Source organism: Lepidochelys olivacea (assembly GCF_965140295.1).
Source record: "Lepidochelys olivacea isolate rLepOli2 genome assembly, chromosome: 5".
In the NCBI taxonomy this organism is placed as follows: domain Eukaryota; kingdom Metazoa; phylum Chordata; order Testudines; family Cheloniidae; genus Lepidochelys; species Lepidochelys olivacea.
In genome coordinates, this window is record NC_140415.1 from 79,170,223 (window position 1) to 79,185,770 (window position 15,548).

The 15,548-nt window shown below is 39.4% G+C and overlaps 1 protein-coding gene across 1 annotated transcript in view; it reads right to left on the minus strand.

The window, feature by feature from the left end:
• Window positions 1-15,548, minus strand: part of CEP120 (centrosomal protein 120) — a 71,192-nt gene that overhangs the window by 47,359 nt on the left and 8,285 nt on the right. The window contains exons 4-8 of the mRNA XM_084628382.1: window positions 13,980-14,121; window positions 10,498-10,646; window positions 6,143-6,340; window positions 4,210-4,437; window positions 3,737-3,953 (exon numbers count right to left, since the gene is read on the minus strand). Of these exons, the coding sequence (XP_084484508.1) occupies window positions 3,737-3,953; window positions 4,210-4,437; window positions 6,143-6,340; window positions 10,498-10,646; window positions 13,980-14,121 (934 nt within the window). The remainder of the gene's footprint in view (window positions 1-3,736; window positions 3,954-4,209; window positions 4,438-6,142; window positions 6,341-10,497; window positions 10,647-13,979; window positions 14,122-15,548) is intronic.

Sequence of the window (15,548 nt, forward strand, 5' to 3'; positions counted from 1 at the left end):
GTCTATTATAAAAAACAAAAAAACCACCAGCCAGCAAATACAACCCTGCAGTTTCCCTCATAACTATAGATTGACTCCTGTGCTCATGATTTTTTCCCTTTTTATGTTTCACAATAAGGGCCCAATCCTGCTGACTTTTCTTACAGAAACTCTATTAACGATTAAAGGGCTATTGCCTGAATAAAGGGAGCAGAATCGAGACCCAGAGTTTCCCCCCTGTAGTATGGTATAGGACCATTCCCAGAAAGCCAAGAAACAAGAAGCCATTTAGCAAATAAACTTGAGTCCTTGTTGATTCCACTGTCTTGGGATGTTTCGCCAATCATATTGCTTGACTAATATGCCTCTTTGGACTCTTTGAGAACTCTTGAGTAATAGTCAACAGACAGTGTCACTGTCTCTTCTGGGCTTTGTTCTTTGATTTTTATTTTATTAAATACAAATATCCCTGTTGGATCACCCCACCCACACCCTTGTTGGGACTCCTTTGTCTGTTTTTATGCTATCGCTGAATGTTTGGGCAATATCAAAAATGCTTTATGTTTGTGGTACTTGGTATTGTCCAGGTAATCTACAGACGAATTAATGTACATTTATAGTCATAGATGTGTTCTCAGACACCAAGTGGCCTACAATTGGGAAAGTAATTACTCACTGAGCTGGTCAAAAAAAGTCATGAACATTGTGTTTCCATTTTTGTCCAAATTTCAAAGAACTCCAGCCAGCTTTAGAACACGTATAAAAGCAAATGTTCATATTGTTTTGTTACAATAAGGTCTTATTATTTTGCACCAGGGACTGGGGAAAAGTGATGTGAGTTAGTGAGTGAGAAAATAAAAATCAAGAACCGTACCTATTAAAAAAAATGTATTTTTCCCCCCTTCATTTGTTTTGTCCGATGTAGTTTAGGTTATTTTATTTAGTAAAATAACTCAATTCATTCTGGTTGATTCCCTGATAAAAACTATGTAAACCCAGAGTTAAGGATGAGTACACATCAGTAACTTAAGAGTAAAACAAATTGCAGAGATGTTGAATTACCTCAAAATCAAGCATTGCAAACCCAGGTAATTCAGAGTTAAGATTAACTCAAAAGAAATCTAGATATATTCAAGTATAGAAATACATAATTAAGGCACCCAATCCACCTTCATTCTACCCTGCAGTGACTGGATGCAATAACCACACAGTTATGATTAGTGTACAATAATGACTGTAGTTACTGATGACAAGAAAACTGATTTTTAAAAGGCAATAGGTTTTTCTTCTTCTTCCTACTCCCTCCACACACAGTAGAAAATGGGAAAATTCAACTCAACCTTAGCCAAGTAACCAAGACTGGGGCTTCCATAATGGTCAATATTTAGTAAAAATCAATTAAATCTAATCCCTCTTAATAGAACTTCAGGGTTAAATATCCTATGCTCCTCCTCTCCTTCCCCATTTAAAGTATTTTTTCACGTCAGACCTTTTCACCTACTCTTCAAACAAATTCAAGAAAGTATCTTAAAAGATTTTTATCTAAAATCTCTAACCCACCAATTCCCAAATTCAGAGAAAGGTCTTTAGACATTCGTGGCATTGCTGGTCTAACTGCTGTCCATGGACCACTAGTGGTCTACAGTGCACTGGTTACTTGGGGCTGGCTCTTCTACTTATTTTCAGCTGCTAACACACATTAAAAAGGCAGCTAGAATACATTAACTAATTTTTTTCCACATAAGCAATTCTTATTTGCCACAAGGATATAGAATCATAGAATATTAGGGTTGGAAGAGACCTCAGAAGGTCATCTCGTCTAATTCCCTGCTCAAAGCAGAGCCAACACTAACTAAATCATCCCAGCCAGGGGTTTGTCAAGCCAGGCCTTAAAAACCTCTAAGGATGGAGATTCCACCACTTCCTTAGGTAACCCATTCCAGTGCTTCACCACCCTCCTAATGAAACAGTGTTTCTTAATATCCAACCTAGACCTCCCCCACTGCAACTTGAGACCATTGCTTCTTGTTCTGTCATCTGCCACCGAGAAAAAGCCTAGCTCCATTCTCTTTGGAATCCCTGTTCAGTTAGTTGAAGGCTGCTATCAAATCCCCCCTCACTCTTCTCTTCTACAGATTAAATAACCCCAGTTCCCTCAGCCTCTCCTTGTAAGTCATGTGCCCCAGCCCACTAATCATTTTCATTGCCCTCCACTGGGCTCTCTCCAATTTGTCCATATCCCTTCTGTAGTGGGGGGCCCAAAACTGGACACAATACTCCAGGTGTGGCCTCACCAGTGCCGAATACAGGGGAATAGTCATTTCCCTTGATCTGCTAGCAATGCTCCTATTAATACAGCCCAATATGCCGTTGGCCTTCTTGGCAACAAGAGCACACTGTTGACTCATATCCAGCTTCTCGTCCACTGTACTCCCCAGGTCCTTTTCTGCAGAACTGCTGCTTAACCACTCGGTCCCTAGTCTGTAGCAGTGCATTGGATTCTTCCTTCCTAAGTGAAGGACTCTGCACTTGTCCTTGTTGAACCTCATCAGATTTCTTTTGGCCCAATCCTCTACTTTGTTTAGGTCCCTCTGGACCCTATCCCTACCCTCCAGCATATCTACCTCTCCCCCATCTCCCCAGCTTAGTGTCATCTGCAAACTTGGTGAGGGTGCAATTCATCCCATCATCCAGATCATTAACAAAGATGTTGAACAAAACCTGCCCCAGAACCAACCCCTGGGGCACTCAGCTTGATACCGGCTGCCAACTAGACATCAAGCCATTGATCACTACCCATTGAGCCTGACAATCTAGCCAGCTTTCTATCCACCTTATAGTCCATTCATCCAATCCATACTACTTTAACTTGCTAGCAAGAATACTGTGGGAGACCGTACCAAAAGCTGTGCTAAAGTCAAGATGTATCACATCCACCACTTCTCCCATATCTACAGAGCCAGTTATCTCATCATAGAAGGCAATCAGGTTGGTCAGGCATGACTTGCCCTTGGTGAATCCACGTTGACTGTTCCTGATCCACCTTCCTCTCCTCCAGAATTGATTCCTTGAGGACCTGCTCCATGATTTTTCCAGGGACTGACGTGAGGCTCACTGGTCTGCAGTTCCCTGGGTTCTCTTTCTTCAATATGGGCACTATATTTGCCTTTTTCCAATTGTCTGGGACCTCCCCTGATCACCACGAATTTTCAAAGATAATGGCCAATGGCTCTGCAATCACATCAGCCAACTCCCTAAGCACCCTTGGATGCTTTAGATCTGGACCCATGGACTTGTGCATGTCCAGCTTTTCTAAACAGTCCTTAACCTGTTCTTTCACCACCGAGGGCTGCTCACCGCCTCCTCATACTGTGTTGCCCAGTGCAGAAGTCTGGGAGCTGACCTTGTCTGTGAAGGCCGAGGCAAAAAAAAGCTTTGAGTACTTCCACTTTTTCTACATCATCTGTCACTATGTTGCCTCCCTCATTCAGTAAGGGTCCCACACTTCCCCTGACCTTCTTCTTGTTGCTAACATACCTGTAGAAACCCTTCTTGTTACCCTTCACATCCCTTGCTAGCTGCAACTCCAATCGTGCCTTGGCCTTCCTGATTACACCCCGGTATGCTCTAACAATATTTTTATACGATCACAAATGGGAGAGGATGAGTCCAGGAGGTAATCTGCGTGTTGTGCTATGAAAACATTTAAGAATAGTTGGTTTATGCCGATCAATATTCATAATTATAAATCACCTACCTTTTTTGTTTAGTTTTGTGCCCCTGTCATATTGAAGACTTTCTACTTCGCTCTCTGTTGCTTCATCTTTTGTGGGAGGAGAATGGCCATTCTGAAGTGGGGCAGAAGGGGCGCTCTGAGATCTTTGCTCTGAGCTCTTTGTTTTATCCCGTGTGGGAGACAAAACTCTTTTATGCGAGTGTTCTGGCTCAGTCTGAAGGTCTAAGTGGATCAATGACTGAACAAAATACAAATTTTCTTATTAATCATAGTTCGCACTGAAAAACTCTGTACTATATTTACAGAATTTAAGATTACTCTTATGGCATGGAAAACAGAGATAGAGCTGTAAAAAGAGTAACAAATATACTGTAGCTTGTTCTTTTAGGCTTTTCTTTTCATGATTTAAAATGTAAAATCTGATTCAACAAAGTCACTTATTTTTTATCTTTTAGAACAGTAGCTGAATCACAATCTAAATGAGTGGATTGTACCTGGGTATTTATGCCTTCCTTTTGTAGGGTTACTGATACCCCAACAGTAGGAGCCATATCTAAGGCCAATGGTGGCAATTTTTGCTTGGCTCTATTTGGTGGGACAAGGTTGAATGCCCCTTCAACTGCCACAGGGTGCTGATCAATCTCCACATTTCCTTTCTTCAGCAATCCAGTTAGTGGTATTTCAGTGCTTCCAAGAGACTGGTCCCCACAGCAAAGATGGATCTATTGTAAAAAGAAGTGCTCAGAAAAGAACTTTGAGATATAAATACATATCTCCCACTGCCAATGTCTGAAACTGAACCTCTTTCTAAAAAGGAGTGAAGAAAAAAAAAAGATTAAGAGTGAGATCCAGCCCCCTCCAGTCTCTTTACGCTGAGTAAAGGGCTGGAGTGGTTTAAATAGACCCTAAAATCTCTGTATCAACCTAGGCAAGGGTTCTCTCAGAGCAGGTACTGTAGTAGATAGCCAAGATACACAATTATCTACACCACAGTGCCATAGCCTATGTCCACACTGGCAAGTGAAAGATAAAAAAAAAAAAAAATAAAACCCCACACCCCCGAAAGACAAAAGGTTTGCCGATGACAAGCACCAGCGTGAACAGCGTTTTGTCGGCAGGAGTTGGAGGTGGAAGTTTTTTGTTGGCAGGAGAGCCAACGAACAGTGGCTACAGTGTGCGCCTTTTAGCGGCATGGCTGTAGCAGCACAGCTGTGTCACTAAAAGCTGCGTTGTGTAGACAGCCATATACAAAGGCAAAAAGGTATGTTGAAGTATGTGGATTATCCTAACAATAAAGACTTTATGAACTACCAGGGGAAGTCTAGAGCTCTTTAATTCCTGGCTTAGGGTTATTATTCTGTGCTCAAATATGTGCACACAACTCTTGTTGATTTCAAGAAGAATTTGCTGCTTTGCACACCCGGAGTAAAGTCTGGTCCTAAGAAGTGCACTTAAGCATATCTAGTCTCACAACATGAGCTCCTTTTTAATGTATATACCAAACAAAAGTTTCCCTGGAGAAAAACAGCAGCTATTCTTTCTTGTCTTTGTTAAACCCTATCAATAAATCTGATCTTCCTTAACAATAAATATGCCTTTGTAGCAAATGATGAAGGCCTTGAATGGTGCAAAGCACTCTGACATCCATTCAGCAAAGCACGCAAGTATGTGCTTAACTTTAAGCAGATGAATTGTTCCATTCATACCAATGGAGTGACACCAATACAGACCAGATGAGGATCCAGGCCTCTATGCTTATTTCAAAGTTTTTACAATAAGCATTAGTTCTTTTAAAATGATAAAGAAAAAAGAAAAAAAAGCCAGACATACAAAATACTCTGTATCAAGGCAGGACGTCATCAAGGTTAAATTCTAATATGCCAGCTCAGCACAGTCTTATCTACAGAAATATAAATTTAAAGACTCTTTGTAAACAAATACTATTCAATTGTGAAATGCAACAATCTGAAATAATTTTAGGTACAGAGTAATATTATTTAAAACCAATTAAAATGGTTTAAAATATAAAATTTAAAAAAAAATACTGTATAGTCCAGTAGAGAAGATGTACAACAGGAAAAAACCTATAAAATCAGCTCTATGCTTCACATTTAAAGAACAGACTAATAAAAAGGACAAAATGTGTTATGTCTGCTATGTGACTCTCTAATCAATTGTCTCACTTAGGACCACTCCTACTTCCATTTGCCAATTTTTCTATTGACTTTGACAGGAGCAGAATCAAGCTCTAAGAGGGGTTTTTAAATATTACGCAATAAGCTTAAACATGACAAGACAAAAGATTAGCAATCTATATAACATTATTGATTTTGAAGTCTACTTCATTTAAGTTCTAGACTGGCAAGTTTAGATCTGAATAGAATTATACGTAATATAGGTTACCGTAGGCGAGAAGAAACTATTTACCTGTATTTTTGGCTGTGCAGAAAAATAAACTTGAAGGACTTCAACAGTACTGCGTATTCGAACGGATGCTCTCTCTGGCTCAAAGTTTGGATTGATTAAATCAGTGAAGGGTTCATTTGTTACATCATTTCCCAGTAACGAATAATAAAAGAAAAACTCAGGCTGTCGTTCTGGAAGTTTCATTGTACTAGGAATTAACTAAGTGTGGGGAAGAAAAGTCAATTAATATATATATATTTTTTAAACACAAATAATTACAGCTGCCTTCAAGCATCTGGTTAGAGTTATAAATACTGAAGCTAAAACTGTCTCAAACTCCAGAAGACCAAACTAACCTAAATCCCCGATTGCAAAAATGTTTTAAAATATATGTATACATGGAGAGTCAGTATTTCCATATTAATGGCCAAATTCTGCCACTCTTCCTCATGCTAAGTGGTACTTTACTCCAGATGCAATCTGAAAGACTTCAATGGGACTACTTGTGGAGTAGCTTTAATTTGTATTGGGGCTGTCAATTAATCACAGTTAACTCACGCGATTAGCTCAAAAAAATAGTGATTAACTGCATAAGTAAATCACACTGTTAGTAGAATATCAATTGAAATTTTAAAAATATTTTTGGATATTTTTCTACATTTTAAAATATATTTATTTCAGTACAGAATACAAAGTGTACAGTGCTCACTTTATATTTTTTACAAATATTTGCATTGTAAAAACAATTAACAAAAGAAACAGTATTTTTCAGTTCACCTCATACAAGTACTGTAATGCAATCTCTTCATTGTGAAAGAGAAACTTACAAATGTAGATTTTTTGTTACATAACTGCACTCAAACATAAAACAATACAAAACTATAAATCCACTCAGTCCTACTTCTCGTTCAGCCAATCGCTAAGACAAAGAAGTTTGTTTACATTTACAAGAGATAATGCTGCCCTCTTCTTATTTACAATGTCACCAGAAAGTGAGAACTTTTGTAGCCGACATTGCAAGGTATTTACATGCCACACGCGCTAAAGATTTATATGCTCCTTCATGCTTCAGCCACCATTCCAAACGACATGGTTCCATGCTGATGAAGCTTATTAAAAAAAAAAAATAATGCATTCATTAAAATTTGTGACTGAACTCCTTGGGGGAGAATTGTGTATCTCCAGCTCTATTTTACCCACATTCTCCCCTATATTTCATGTTATAGTAGTCTCGAATGATGATTCAGCACACGTTCATTTTAAGAACACTACAGATTTGACAAAACGTAAAGAAGGTGCGTAAGATTTCTAGAGATCGCTACAACACTCGACCCAAGAGTTAAGAATCTGAAGTGCCTTCCAATATCTGAGAGGGATGAGGTGTGGAGCATGCTTTCAGAAGTCTTAAAAGAGCAACACTCTGATGTGGAAACTACCAAAAAAGAAAAATCAACCTTCTCTGGTGGCATCTGACTCAGATGATGAAAATGAACATGCATCAGTCTGCACTGCTTTGGATTGCTATCAAGCAGAACCTGTCGTAAGTATGGATGCACGTCCTCTAGAATGGTGGTTGAAGCATTAAACATACAAATCTTTAGCACATCTGGCACGTAAATATCTTGCGATGCTGGCTACAGTAGTGCTGTGTGAACACCTGTTCTCACTGGAGGTGACATTATGAACAAGAAGCTGGCAGCATTATCTCCTGCAATTGTAAACAAACTTGTTTGTCTGAGTGACTGGCTGAAGAAATAGGACTGAGTGGATTTGTAGGCTCTAAAGTTCTACATTGTTTTAGTTTTGAATGCAGGTTTTTTTTTTTTTATATATAATTCTACATTTGTAAGTTCAACTTTTATGATAAAGAGAATCCACTACAGTACTTGCATATTAGGTGAATTGAGAAATGCTATTTCTTTTGTTTTTTACAGTGCAAATATTTGTAATAGAAAATATAAAATGAACACTGTACACTTTGTATTCTGTGTTATAACTGAAATTAGTATATTTGAAAATGTAGAAAACATCAAAAAATACTTAAACAAATGGTATTCTATTATTGTTTAACAGAGCAATGAATCGTGATTAATTTTTTTAATCACTTGACAGTCCTAATTTGTATTACACATTCGTGCCTAGAGGACCCAACTTAAATCAAGGCCCCAAACACAATAGAAACTGTACAAACACACAGTAAGAGAGTCTAGATTCTCAGCACTTTGGAAACAAACAAGGGAGGTCAGAAAGACAGATGTGTAATGACTTGCCCAAAGTCACACAAGTCAATGGTAGAGATGGAAATAGAACCTAGGTCTCCTGATTCCCATTTCAGTGCCCCAGCGACTAGATCATACTGTAGTACTAGGATTTTATGGTTGTATTTTGTATCATTTAGAATGAAAGATAAAGAATAATAATGTAGCATGTATTAAATGTATTGATGTAGGATACGATTTGATGGTATTCTGCCAGCCATCCTTTCTGAAAGCAGAAAGGAATGGACTCATGTGCCACTGGTGAAGATGCATCTGCCAGAACCTTGTGTCTGAAGCGGATTTCAAGGCAGTAATGGACCTTTAGAGTTACCACTTTGTTGTAGGTTTAAAATTAGTATTTTGAAATAAGTAAAAGAATGCAATGATTGTTTTCTCCTGCATTGCAATTTGATGTTCCTGTTCAAATGTTCTCTGTAAATCAATCCTGCTTTGTGTGTGAATGAGGAACAAGTGTGATGACCATCACCAGACCAGATGTTCTGGGGAGGACAGACGTAAACGCGCCAGAAGATTGCAACATGCCCCTATTGAGATGTCAAAGGAGGGCAGATTGAGGACTCTAAAAATGAGGCAAGCACTTATCAGGACAAGATAGCTGTGATCAAAACCAGCATGGGGTATCTCCCCAAGAGACTAATGAAGTAATAAAGAAAGAAGAACAATTTAAGAAAACAAGCACTCATCAAATGGCAATTGATTGCAGCATGACTGTGTGAAACTCATTGGTCCCAATGAAGGAAGATCACTATATAAACAGGGTGCTTTGCCATGAAATTTTGGGTTCATCCTGCCAAGACTTCCCTGGAGCATCATGTCGCAACCAACAGAACCCGGCTCCTCCCTACCAGCGATCAACCTAGCTGGCCACTTGGTTGCTCCAGACTGGTAACTATAACATCGACTGGTGGGACAGAGAGACAGAGTGTGTGTGCGCGTGCACGCTAATTGTTGCATCTCCAATAAACAGCGTGTTGCCTTTTCCCCTGAAATAGTTCCCGTATGCTTCTTATAAAGTATAACGATACCACCTTCAAATAAGGTACTCAATGTAAAAGTAGCAAAATCTGGTCCTATGATTGCAACTAGTTTCCACTATACAGCTCTAATTTTGTTTCCCTATGATTTTGGCATGGAAAATTGCCAAATTTACTTAAGGAAAGAAGAATATTTCTGTAAGGTTTGCAGAAAGTTCAAATAATGTGAGTTACAGGTGATTTAAAAAACTATGCTGACTTTGAAAGTATTACTTATGTTTAGCAATTATTTGTATCCTTGTAATTCAAAAAGCAGCTTGTTGTGAACCCTCCACATTTTCCATTTGTTAAATCTCTCTAAATTTATTTATGTCTATATTTGAAGAAATAGGTTGCATTTAAAGTTATTGTTTGGATAGTTTTGAGTCCATTTACTGTGTTAAAGAGAGCATGTTATCCTTTCTGGGCTGGTTGCATCTTAGAAAGAACTCAGGGGTATTTCTACAGAAAACAGAGCTTCCTTAAGCTCAAATGGCAGAGATCTGCGTTTTTGAAGATGAAGGACCAAAAATTTTCAAGCTTCAGCTAAGTAAGTATGTAACATTTTATTAGGGAGAAGGGAGAATTTCTCCACATTTAAACTTGCAACTACAGTTCCATGATTAGGTTGATTTGATTGCTTGTAATTCTAAATTTAATTACACAAAGAAAAAAAAATTTAAAAACCCAACAACTTGGCAATTTCCAAATAAAAAACCAAAACCCACTATTTTAGAAATCAGTTAAGGTTGCTGAGTGACAACAATGTACTTTTAATGTACCTATCTCACCACTAACAAACCCAAATGCTTGAAGACAATAAGTGAATGGTTTGACATCCTAAATCTTACACTGTCCACATAATAAAATTGTTACCAAGTATAAAGTAATGCATAATTTTTCAAAATAAACTTTACATCTAGCCCAAAATGAATACTATTCTTTCACCAGAAGAAGAAGATAAAGATTTAAAAGATAAACACAGGAAATACAAAAAATGGGAAAACAATAGCAAAACCATTACTTTTTCACATATTATAAAAGCTTTATTGGCATAATGGTCTTAAAGGTGAATAATCATTACCTGTTCCAGCTGCGTGGCAAATGCTATAGTCACAGACAAAACAAAGTATTCTCTGCAATATTCTGCTGGTCCAATTTGATGATAGCCTTCTTCCTCATTCAGGACTGCTAAAATATTTTTAGGATCTAGCCCAGAAAGCAGAGCAGGCACTTTAAGAGAAGAGAATTGAATTTATATTGTTATGTTCTTCTAGATTTCCAGATTTGTGTATTTCATCTGTTCTTTAAAAAAAACCAAAACAAAACAACCCCACACAACTGAAAAACACCCCTCCCCAAAATTACATCATGAAGCATCAGACTGCTATCCACCTGGGCCACCAGCAGAGTTGGAACCTTTAGATCCATCACACAGACACCGATTGCTTGAGCTAACAATGTAACTAATCGTGTATCAGACTGGCATCTTCTATGCGGACCAGAATATTTTACCAGTGGGTAAAGCAATTGAGAGACTCGGATGACTTGGGAATCCCAGGCTCTGGAGGGGAGTGTGCTCTAGCAGACACCTATTCACATGCCCATTCCCCACTCCCAAGCATGACTCCTTCTGCCATCTCCTCCAAATTGTCCCTGTCTCCGCCCCATCTCCTTCCTGTTCCTGGCTCTTCTAGACCACTCCCATTCCCTCACCTAGCTAGTCTGTCTCCACTCCAAGTTCCTCATTTGAATTCTAGTCTTCTTTTCCAAGCAAACCCTAGTCTCACCCCTCTACATACACAGCCTCCAGTTGCCCCCCCCACACCCACTATATTCTCCATCTTCATTGATATCCAGTGCCCACTTCCCTCCTGGCTCCTAGTCGGAGTCTCCTTCCCCAGCCACTCCAGGTTCTCCTCCTGCACCACAGTTCCTCTTTAGATCCATAGCCCTTCACCCCACTGTGGTCTTGAGAGGAGAGAGAAGGACTGGGCCCTTCTATTGTTTCCCAGTGCCTCCATCCAGAACACAAGTGGAGGTCATGCCTGGACAGGGTGGTGCGGGGAAGAGGAATAAAACGGGGTTTCTCCATCTCTCCTTGCTGCCCAACTGGCTTTGAAGGAAAAGAGAAATGATTCTTTCATTGTGTCACCTCTTTTCTATATTTAAAGATCTCAAGGACAAGCAGCAGCCATTCTGCTGAGGTAAATGCCCCATCCTCCCAATTTGGCTGGTGATTCCAAGATCTGTAGTCTGATCAGATCACTGTTTTTTGGGGTCAGGAAGGAAAATTTTCCTTTGGGGAAATAAGAGCAGGATGTCCGGTAGTTTTTCCATCTTCCTCACAGCACCATGGAGGCCCGATTTTAAGTTAATAAGGAGTGAAGAATTAAAAGATGAAATTTTCATCTTAAGTAAAGCCCATAATTTGTCACAATTTGTGGGTGAGAGCTCAATATCCCAGAGACAAACTTGAGTAGGAGACGTAGGAGATACCTGGTGGTGCCTATTAGCCTACAGGAAACAGGGAAGACCTTGAGTCTTCACAAACTTAGATAACCTTTCACATATGCCCTTATTCCTCCTTCCAGGGAAGGGTGAAAGAATTTAGAGGAGTGAGTTAGGCTGAAGGGAGCCAACCCTGAATATAGGTTATTTAACACTGTATTGAACTGTCTTGTTGTGACAGTTCTCAGGGAACCCAGGACTGACAGTCACCTTGTTACCCCTGCCTTCAGAAGAGGGAGTCTCATGTGGTAGCTGGGGGTCAGCTCCCTAACACCACATTTCAGGCACTCTGGTCTGGGCTATGCCAGCCCTAGCTTCGCCTTTCAGATTAACAATAGGTGTATCCCAATTCCTGAATCATTCCCCTGTGATATCCAGCCCCTGGCTACTCACAGACCCTCTGCACCCAAAGACGCACCCCAGTTTTATCTTAAACCACTGCTCCTGTAAACCACACAGAGCTTGTGAGCACTTATAATAAAACAAAAGTAGTTTTCAAACAATAAAGATCGAACTAGAAATAAAAAAAAAAGTGGTGAAAAAAAATGGTTACAATTTAAAAGAAAAGAAAAGAAAAAAGAATGAAGCATGAACCTGGATCTACACTTATCAATAGATACCTTTCTTATCTAAGAAAGTCGATTTTCCTCCCCTCCCACCAAAACTCAGTCTGTTGCAGAACTGGCTGGTTTCTCTAGAACCAGGATCCAAATGTTTATGAGGGGTTTCCTCAGTGAATGGATGCAGTGTCCTTCCCCACACTATATTATCCTGAAAAGTATGTTTGATTTCTATTCACAGACAGGGCGAAACCCTGCCTAGCTGTAAAGTTTCTTTTTTACCTTTAAGTGGTTTTGATTATTTCTTGTTGCCTCTCCTGGTTTCCCATTCAAAAGTTTTAGGCTATGTCTACACTGGCAATTGAACGACAAAAAAACACCCAAACAAAAAAAAACAAAAAACCCTAAAAGACAAATGTTTTGCTGCAACAAGTGCCAGTGTGAACAGCATTGTCATCAGGAGCGCTCGCCTGCCAACAACATGAACACCACTCATTGGGGGCAGAAGTCTTTTTTTGTCGGCAGGAGAGCCGACAAACAGCAGCTACACTGCACAACTTTTAGTGGCATGGCTGTGGCGATACAGCCATGTTGCTAAAAACTGTGTAGTGTAGAGGTAGCCTTCATATTATACAGGGCTAAACAACCTAGCCCTTCTACTGCATCATTGGCCAATCAAGGCAGAGTGACAACTCCCCTTTGCCCATATGGGCCATCACCAAGACATTGTCTTCTTGTGACCAATTTCTACTCCAAGTCCATCAAGCATACTTTCAGTATATTATTCCTTAAACATTACCCATGCATATATTTCACAATGATTATGACTCTTGACAAGTTATAAGCGTTTGGAGATACATTACATGTTACTCTCTATAGATAACTAGTGAGTTTGTCAGATCTGGTGCAAGAGATATTTACAAAAAAAGAGGATCCTTTGCCAAGGGGTCTGTGTGTCACACTGGTTTTGGAGCAGGAGAACAGCTCTCTCCCATCAAACTAAACATTAATAAAGTTTGCACCTTCTGCTTTAAAAATCCATCCCTGTATCTGTATTTTATTTTCCTGCATGCCCCGATCAACTCTTACCCCTGTTTTTACTACCTCTTTTCCGGACTACTCGATTTCAGTACTTTATGATCTTAAGTACAAACTATCAAAACTACATTCTGTCAAGGAAATAAGCAGCTTGTTTGTTTTTAACTGACAGAAACCTCACACCCATCCTATTACAATAAGCAAACAAGCACACCCGCTTTATTGGATCCTGATATGATTGGATAGCCATTATAAAATAACCCTTGCACTCAATGCTTACATTTATATGTACTATATGCACTGTAATAGGTTGTAAATATTTTGTATAAAAATGCTATTAAAGTAAAATGCACTTGTGTCCCAAAACAATCATTTGCAATCAACTGTATGCTCTTCAGACAGAAAAACACAACTTTTCTGAATAAAATGTAACTAAAATGTTTATTATGCTACTAACCTTTCCCTTCTCTAGGAGGTGCTTCTTTTGCTTTAAAGCCATCCACTGGTGCTTTTGTATCAGTTTCCAACACTAGACTTATCTGTATCTCAGATTTAAATTTAGTATATTTGTTGCTGAGCAAAGGATACCATTTTGGTGCCTGCAGAATTAAAAAAAAAAAAAAAGAAAGAAAAAAATTATATATATATAAAGTATGTTCCAAAAAGAAGAAAGAAGAGAATGGCAAAGGCATATAATGTGGTTACAGGATGAAATTACTCTGCTACAGTCTGCCAAAAGATGTAAAATGTGCTTCAGTGCTTATTTTCAAAATATCAGACTGATTCTCTGTCACTTTCTACCGTAATAGCAGAAATTTTGTTATACCAAATTTCTTAGGTAGATTGACATGGACCAAACCTTTCTGCCTAACAATCAAGATGTCTAACAACAATGCCCTGATAGCCTTTGGAAGTGCATGGGAAGCAGCCTAAGATGGAGCGAAACCACAAATTACAGCAAGATCACAGAGTTTTAGGGGACCCCGGGGCAAAATCTGAAACTGAACCGCTCCCTCACCACCTGAGATCTGGGGTAGGATGGCAGGGAGCTAGCTTGCCCCACTCACTCTGCAGAGGCGCCTCCTGTCCCACAAGGCTGGGCATGGTTCCCTGCTCTATATGTTGTGACCTGGCACATGGGATCACTGCTCACTCAAATTTTCCCCAACGACCCTTCCATCATGACAGAGGAGTAGCCAGGCCAAACCTAAGTGGCACTATGACCCTGTGCGCCAGGTCACAATGCTATGTGCTCAAATTCCACTGGTTTGGGAGCCCTCTCAAGCAGGGCGCCTGGGGTGAACTGCCCCTTTTGCACATGCCCCATCCCAAGCATTCTTGAGCAAGGTTTACTCAGAAGTGCCTGCCATTCACCAATAAAACAGCTCTCTAAAAACTGCCATACATCAGCCTTTTGCTTTATTTTTTCCTTTTTAAACATTTTTCTCTTGGTCTCCTCTGAAGTAGGCAACTGTGGCTTAATGACTGCAGCAGAGGGAGAAGGAGTCAAGATATCTGCAGTCTATTCCCAGTTTTTCCCTAGTTACCTGCATAACCTTGTGCAAATCATTACCTCTCTTTGTATAATAGATGGCACTCTAACTCACAGGTGTTTTGTGAGACTCATAAGTCCTGTCTTGATACACAAAGAAGGTGTGTTTTTTCTAATCCAATTACCTTAATATAACTAAAAAACTGGATCAAGACATAGACTGACATATTTGAAGACATATTAATTAGCTGTCCATATTTTAGGCTAGACTCCTAAAGGAAAAAACTGCACATATTCCTTCCAATGCCTGGGCATACTCAACAAGATAACAGGCTAAAACCACCATAGAATCTTTAATCAGAATAGAGAAAAATCTTATTTTTCTAAGATCTCATCTAACAGACCCTCACATGGTAAAATTGTATGGAACACAAGCTATCTTGAGAAGAGTGAGTTTTTTCAACCCTGCGAAAATGGCTCTAGGGAATCCAGGCTATTGTATGACCAGCCATGGTGTAGTTTATACATAGAGTT